The sequence below is a fragment of the Apteryx rowi genome, unplaced genomic scaffold (assembly GCF_003343035.1).
Source record: "Apteryx rowi isolate R43461 unplaced genomic scaffold, aptRow1 scaffold_332, whole genome shotgun sequence".
Taxonomy (NCBI): Eukaryota; Metazoa; Chordata; class Aves; order Apterygiformes; family Apterygidae; genus Apteryx; species Apteryx rowi.
Window position 1 is genome coordinate 68,684 of NW_020449775.1, and position 8,569 is coordinate 77,252.

At 40.5% G+C, this 8,569-nt stretch overlaps 1 protein-coding gene across 1 annotated transcript in view; it reads left to right on the top strand.

Annotated features, from left to right (window-relative positions):
- Positions 1-7,779, top strand: part of MTNR1B (melatonin receptor 1B) — a 68,004-nt gene extending 60,225 nt beyond the window's left edge. The window contains exon 3 of the mRNA XM_026071931.1: positions 6,770-7,779. Within this exon, the coding sequence (XP_025927716.1) occupies positions 6,770-7,638 (869 nt within the window). The 3' untranslated portion in view covers positions 7,639-7,779. The remainder of the gene's footprint in view (positions 1-6,769) is intronic.
- Positions 7,780-8,569: the final 790 nt, after the last annotated feature.

Genomic DNA, 8,569 nt, shown 5'->3' on the forward strand with positions numbered 1-8,569 from the left:
CTCACTGTCCACTCATCTAGCCCACGCTTTCTGAGCTTGCCTATGAGGATGTTATGGGAGACAGTGTCAAAAGCCTTATGGAAATCAAGTAGACAACATCCACTGCTCTCCCTTCACCTACCCAGCCAGTCATTCCATCATAGAAGGCTATCAGGTTGGTTAAGCATGATTTCCCCTTGGTGAAGCCATGCTGACTACTCCTGATCACCTTCTTGTCCTCCACATGCTTGGAGATGGCCTCCAGGATGAGCTGCTCCATCACCTTTCCAGGGATCGAGGTAAGGCTGACTGCCCTGCAGTTCCCTGCGTCCTCCTTCTTGCCCTTTCTGAAGACTGGAGTGACATTAGCCTCCTTCCAGTCTTCAGGCGTCTCTCTTCTTCTCCGTGTCCTTTCAAAGATGATTGAGAGTGCCCTAGTAATGACGTCTGCCAGGTCCCTCAGCACTCATGGGTGCATTTCATCAGGGCCCATGGACTTGTGGATGTCCAGCTTCCCTACGTGATCTTCAGCTCAACCCTCCTCCACCAAGGGAAAGTCTTCCTTTCTCCAGACTTTCTCCCAGGTCTCCAGGGCCTGGGAGTCCTGAAGGCTGGTCTTACCTGTGAAGACTGAGGTGAAGAAGGCATTTAGTGCCTCAACCTTTTCTGTGTCCTTTGTCACCAGGGCCTCTGCCCCATTCAGCCGCAGGCCCACATTTCCCCTCGTCTTCCTTTTGCTGCTGATGTATTTAAAGAAGCCTTTCTTGTTGTCCTTGACATCTCTTGCCAGGTTAAACTCCAAATGAGCCTTGGCCTTCCGAGTCCCATCCCTGCATACTTGGACGACGTCCCTATACTCGTTGTGAAGTGGCCTGTCCCTGCTTCTACCTTCTGTACACTTCCTTATTCTGAGTTTTGCCAGGAGCTCCTTGCTCATCCATGCAGGCCTCCTGCCCCTTTGCTCAACTTCCTGCTCATTGGGATACACCGTTCTTGAGCTTGGAGGAGGCGATCCTTGAATATCAACCAGATTTCTTGGACCCCCCTTCCTTCTAGGGCCTTATCCCATGGGATTCTTCCATGCAGCTCCCTGAAGAGGCCAACGTTTGCTCTCCTGAAGTCCAGGGTTGTGATCCTGCTTCTTGCCCTGCTTCCTCCTCTTGGGATCCTGAACTGCACCATCTCATGGTCACTGCAGCCAAGGCTGCCCCCAACCTTCACATCTCCAACCAGCCCTTCCTTGTTTGTTAGTCCAGCAGGGCACCTCTCCTCGTTGGCTCCYCTATCACCTGGGTCAGGAAGTTGTCACTGATGTTCTCCAGGAACCTGCTGAACTGTTTGTGCCTAGCTGTGTTGTTCCTCCAGCAGATATTGGGGTGGTTGAAGTCCCCCATGAGAACCAGGGCCTGGGATTGTGAGGCTGCTTCCCGTTGTCTGTAGAAGGCCTCATCGACTTCCTCTTCCTGATCAGGTGGCCTGGAGTAAACACCCACAACAGTGTCACCCATGCTAGCCTGCCCTTGAATCCTTACCCACAAACTCTCAGACATTGTTCATCCCTAGGCAGAGCTCCATACATTCCAGGTGCTCTCTCACACAAAGAGTGACTCCCTYTCCTCACCTTCCTGGCCTGTCCTTCCTAAGGAGCCTGTATCCACGCATTACAGCATTCCAATCATATATGCTTGAATCATGCAAGTTTGCTGGAGCACTTTGGGAACAGAGAAAAAGACCCTACCCATGCCTGAGTTCTGCCTACTTATCCCATGTCAGTTTTTCAGGCCCTCCAGAGTAATATTTTTCTTTCCACATAAAAGAGCAAACCTTATGAAGCAAAACCCCCAGCCAAGTCTGAAAGGAGCTGCAAGGAACTGTAGCCCAGTGAAAAATATGACTGGTCAGAAAAGATAAGTGTTATCCTTCTGCCGGATGTCATTGGAAGCAGGAAGAACCAGCAGTAATTTGGCCAGAACTTCCTCTTAAAAGCTGTCACCTGGAGGTTTAGCAGAAATTTTGGCTCTGAAAATACAATTTATTGATTATTTCATGAAGTAATTCTTTCCTAAAATATGTCAAAACTAACTGAAATCTTGGGAAAGAAGAGCAACCAAAGAAATAGTATATTAAGCATTAATGTGTACATGGACACATGTATAATGARGAAGTTACAACAGAGTGTCAGGAGTGGGACCAGCTACATAGTTCCATCACAGTAATCATCTGGTTTGCCAAAATCCTGAACTCTGAGCTGGAGAAATGCTTGTACCTTATTCAGGCTTGCACTCAAGCTGGCCCTTAGCAGAATCCTCTGCTCAAATGATTTGGCTGAGAAGCAAATTCAGCCTCAGTTTCAGTCTCAGGGCTATTCCTATAAAATCAGAAGTACAGACATAGACATGTGAAGTCAATTTTGTACCAGTTTCCTGTTAGCTGGACATGCTCCAATTTGTTCTGGTCTAGAACTTGAGGCTCACTCAGAAGAATCTGGAAATTAGACTTAGGCCTGGATCCAGAAAGGTGATCTTGCACAAGAAAAGTTCATGACAATACTTTATCAGAGCAGCATAGTTTCWTTTACTGATTATGTAGCCAAGGGGAGGTTAAAGAGGGATACTCTACTGAAGGAATGATTGCTTTCTTCATTCTGTTATATATGCCTCTATAATTTCCATGTTGTTTTAGACTGTGACAACAGAGCCACATAAGCCACTCACTGTAGTGAATCCTGACTAACATGTCTTGGGATTAACGTGCAGCATGCTATATATCTCTGTCTGAAGGTGAGGTCTGTTCTTTTAAAAGTCATAGGAACTATGAGAGCGTTTTCAGCTTTGATTTTTTTCTTTTGTTTCCAAATATTATTCATGTGCTCCTTTTTTTTATTATTATTGTATCTTTTATCAGCAAAGGTCTTTTTGCTATCAGATTTATGTTCCCTGGGTTTCTGCCCTTCCAGAGCTGTCTTATGTGAATGTCTCTAGGTGAGAATCCCAGGTAGATTTTGCCAGTTTTTTCTAACACAATTCCACTACTTCTTAGCTTAGTCCAGGCTGGAAAGCAAGGTGACAAAAGCATCATTTTTAGAATAAGTGGTCTTTATTTTCTCAGACCTCTAATGAACAGATTAATGGCTCATTTAAATCTATGGCAATTCTCCGATTAACTTCAGCAGTCATTAAAGAGGCCTACACATCAAACGCAACCGAAAAACTATCAGAGCCTTTCAGAACTCTCTTTTTCAATATATTTTGAGTACAAGGGCTACAACAGTCTGGCAGAGGAATTCCTCTTTACAGTAAGGTTAATACCTAAAGGTAATATAATTAAAAAAACCTCTACTTCTTATCATTATCAGACAGCATGAAAGGCTATTTAGTTATAAATATAGTGTTGATTATTACACATGTTTTTAAGTCTTTAGCCTTAACAAAGAGATTTTTCACTTACATTCCAGCTGAAGACATAATGAAGCAAGAAATGTGCAAGAGGGATTCTGAGTTTCCCCTTGAGATTAGAATTTGAAAATGGAGGAATAGCAGGAATATCCTAAGTCATCAAGCCTTGTCTTTTCCTATTCCAAACACTCATCCACTACGCCATAGTCACATTCATGTCCCTTCTGCCCTCCTTCCATTCTTCACTACACAGTGGTCCAAGTTCAACATCAGGAGAAGAGGAGGTTATTTGGCCTTTGTATAACCTGCTGGACAGAACACTAGTAATATGGTTCAACTCCCTTCTAAACTAGGGAGGATTACAAACCCTCTCTCCCATTTCTCAGAGACAAATGCAACCGTCTGTGCAATAGCCTGTGTAGGAACTCTCTTCATGTTGAAGCTTGGCCATTTTACCCTAAAGAAGACAAGAATAATGGGATCAGAAGAAGAGTGTACAAGGAAGAACATGATTCTGTAGACTAGCTATCAGGAAATTGAGCTAAGACACTGAAATCAATATGCAATGTAAAACAACTTGTTAAACAAATGTGTAACAACCAAAATAACTCCTAATGAAAAATAAAACACCATGGTATAAAATTAACCATTTATTCAGCTTCAAAGCAAACTCCTGATCCTGTGAAACAGTCATAAAAGTGACAAATCACTTGGGGCCTTTACAGGTATTGCACCACTTTTTTTCTATTGTATAAAATTATACACTATTTTTTGACAGATTCATTGCCTGTATTCACTGCAGCTGGAATTTTCAAGAAGTCCTAAATTACATACACAATTTAAAAATTTTCCTGCCAAATATACTTTGCAAGAAGTTTCCAAATATTGTTGAAGAACCTGAATGCCCAATTGGTTTTAATTGAATAATTACATTTTAAGTACATGCTTATGATGGGAGGCCTGAGAGATGAGATTTGTTAATCTTAGTATGCATCCTGGACCAAACTGTATCCTTCTCTCTCAAAAAGGCACATTTCTCCCGCCTTCTCTATCGTCTACTGTCAGATACAGTGATGGAAAARTATAAGGGAAATTTTATTTCCACAATGTAAATGCATTCTGATAAAGATGTCCCTGCACCTTTCTCAGTCTTGTCATAGTTATCATATGTCTAGAAGAGGCCTTCAAAGTCATCTCATTCTTCCCATGCTCAAAGCAGGATCACTTGTATCTAGATTAGTCATGAAGATTGCTTAACTTTTTCCTACAGCCCTCAATGATGGACTTAAAGCAAGATATTCCAGCACTTCCTTTTCTTCACTGTTAAAATGTTTTTCTTAACGTCTAATCTGAAACTTCCTTGTTGCAACTGAAGCTTGTTTCTGTTCTCTGCAGACATGGGGAATGGATTATATCCTTCCTCTTTCACTTATTTGAAGACTGTTATCACAATGCCCTCAGTCTTCTCTCTAGTTTGTTCAGTCCTTCCTCACAGATCATTCTCATTGCTTTCCAGTAGACTAGCTCTAATTAGGGTTCACTTCTTTCTTGAAATGCAAAGTCCCAAACTAGAGACAGTTCTCTAATGCCTCACCAATGTTGAACAGTACAAAAAGATTATGTGTTTTCAAAGTGTCCTGATTATGCATCCAGAAATGATGCTTGCCTTTTTCACAACAGCATGGTATTACTGAAATGTATTCAGTATGTCACATATATCAACAGCAGGAAATATGCAAGTCCAGGAACATACTCAAATGGACCCCTCCTCATCCCTAAAGTAGGGATGGCTTGGGAGGGCACAAAAAATAACATAATGCTGTAAGTTTTACATCCTGCTTCCAAGACAAATAGCATAGAATTGCCTTCCATCAATTCTATGTGAGTGAAAACACTTGAATGGTCTTGGAAGTATAAAGAGGGTGGGAGATGGGCTGCTAAATGTATAACAAGGAACCACCTAAAATAAGTTATGCAACTCTTGAGGGAAGTCAGGCTTCTGTGGCTACACATGGATAATTCTACTTTCTCTTAAGTTCCCTGGCTGATATGGAAATTTTGATGAGCACAGGCTTTCCCTAGAGTGTAAGGGAGAAAGAGAGCTCCTCATTCTTTTTTTTTTAGGTTAGGCAAGGTACACAWGCATGAGAAGGTAGAGCAAATGGTATAGAGGTAGACTTCTATCATTTTTTCGAGGAGTTTAATCTTGCAAAGTTCTTGGTGCTCTGGCTCCCAGCCAATGACATCCTTATCCACAAGATTATTTCTCTGCTTAACATTAAACATATGCAGACCTGTTTTGCTAGATGAGGACCAGAAAACTCAGAATTTGTAGGATTGAGTGTTTAATGTCTCTTTTCAAAATATAATTATGTCTTCTATGCTACTTAAATGCCCAAACCCTAAGATTAATACCTCTCCCTTCTATTTCTTGGGAAGTTCCTAGAGAATTATTTCACATGTTTCCTAAAAACCAAGGGATCCACTGCTTACCATGGTGAGAATCTCATTTTTCAGGAGTATATTTTAGTAACTCACTCTTTTATGTAATGTGTCCTTAGATGCACTGTCCAGAAATTTCAAAATGATGAAAAGGACACTACTTAAAGAAAGACAATGTGTCTCAATTATATTACTAAAATTTCTTTGAACATCATCAGCAGAAAGGGGTCTAAAGGCTCTTTCTGTGCATTTGAATGCTTTCTTCCCTTCCCTTTCCTTTACACTCATGTATTCTTATTTTGTATAATTTAATATGCCCATCTATAGAAGGTAGTGAAGGCACTTCAGTCTTCTTCCTTAGTCACTGGGATAGGAAAATAGCTGCAGCATGGGTAGATCATTCATCAAGAAAATACCTCTACTGCAGCCTATTGTGCAACTGTTCAGAATATACATAAAACCATGCATCCTTCTAATGCTCTTAGATTTGGTCTTTTATATATCTTTTCATTTGCCATCTGTCAAGCCCCTTGGCACTCCAGTGATAGGTTAGAAAGACGTGATAGCCTGTCTACCWAGCTCCCTTCACACTTTTCTCTTTTTTCACCTTATTTACTCTACTGCTCGAGTGAGCTATACGGAAACAACTCAGTGCATGCTTATGTAATAGCTAATTGATGGTTGCATTTATTAATGATTAGAATAAAAATGAGGGTATAATCCAGTCACCAACAGATTTGAACCACCATGTTGCTACAGTTATTTCTATGGCAGTCTGCTTTAAGTCGTAGAGTTACTTCCCACACAGATAAATTGATCCCATATACTTGTTGCTTGGTGGCACCATCAATAATTTGACATTGCCAATATCCAAAACATTATAAATATTTTCTTTTTGTTCACAAATATGCTTGCCTTTGGACTTATGTTTATGTATCTTTCTTTTTCCCTAGGTAATGCATTTGTGGTTAGCCTGGCTTTGGCTGATCTGGTGGTGGCCTTATACCCATACCCTCTGGTGCTCTTAGCCATTTTCCACAATGGATGGACTTTGGGTGAAATGCACTGTAAAGTGAGTGGCTTTGTGATGGGACTAAGTGTAATAGGCTCTATTTTCAACATCACTGCAATTGCAATAAACCGATATTGCTATATATGTCATAGCTTTGCCTATGACAAAGTGTATAGCTGTTGGAACACAATGCTGTACGTCTCCTTAATCTGGGTATTAACGGTTATTGCAACTGTGCCAAATTTTTTTGTTGGCTCTTTAAAGTATGATCCACGCATTTACTCATGCACATTTGTTCAGACTGCTAGCTCCTACTATACCATAGCTGTCGTGGTAATTCACTTCATTGTCCCTATTACCATTGTGAGTTTCTGCTACCTTCGAATTTGGATCTTAGTGATTCAAGTTAGAAGACGAGTCAAGTCAGAAACAAAGCTAAGACTGAAGCCAAGTGACTTCAGAAACTTTCTTACCATGTTTGTGGTTTTTGTGATTTTTGCCTTTTGTTGGGCACCTTTAAACTTCATTGGACTGGCTGTAGCCATTGATCCTTTGGAAATGGCACCAAAAGTTCCTGAATGGTTATTCATTGTAAGCTACTTCATGGCCTATTTCAACAGCTGCCTTAATGCAATAATATATGGACTTCTTAATCAGAATTTTCGGAAAGAGTACAAACGAATTTTAATGTCACTGTGGATGCCAAGGCTTTTCTTCCAAGACACGTCCAAAGGAGGAACTGAAGGTCAGAAGAGCAAGCCTTCTCCTGCTTTAAACAACAATGACCAAATGAAAACTGATACTTTGTAAATGTATAATAGTGAATGCAAGAGACTGTGAAGGAAAACTCCAATAATATATTTGTAATATCCTGGTCATTCTTGTTTACCTTTTGGAGGTTTCCATTTGGATGGCACTTTGTAACTGGAATACTGTCTTCTTGATATAGCACATTGCTCACATTAATTTACTATATAAACAAGATACCAATTGAAAATACATTTCAGAATTAAAGTAGCAGGTGAGTGCAAGCTGTTTTAGTTCTGAGAGCTCAGTTCTGCCCTCAGACATGTGAATGAGGCACTTTTTGACTTCAATGGGAGTTTTGCATGCTTTATCCAAACTCAGGATTTAGTTCTTAGAAAATGCAGTGAATGCACCTGCCTATGGGCATACCAGCTGGTCAAGGCCTGGAAAGTGATTTTTTTCCCCCTCTTATATCTGAACAAAGAGGGTGAAGCAGATTACTCAGCTTTCCATACCTGAGTCAAACATGGCACTTCTGTGCATGTACTGGTGGCAGTAGTAGTGTCTTGGAAACAAACTTATGAATTGGAGAGAAGAATATTGGTGTAACAACAAATATTAACACAGCATTCCCCATCTCAGTGTACTTACTCTGTTCATCTTCTATGGTCAATTTTATTGTAGAAGATGTAATACAAAGGCTTGATTTCTTACACATTTATTCTGAGCAATATTATTCCCTTAGAGAGGGCATATGATCAGCATTCTTACAATATCAGGCTGAGTTACCTGTGCAGTAAAATGCAGAAGGCACATAACTATACCAAACATCTGAAATAATGTAATGTTATAAATCCCCTTTCTTTTTCTTTTTTCGAACAAATTCTTCTGAGTTGTAGACTCCAGAATGTACACAAAGGAATGAGTGCCAATAGGATCGATACAAATGAAGTAGCAGAATTAAAAATGATACTTTTCAATACTTAAATAAAAA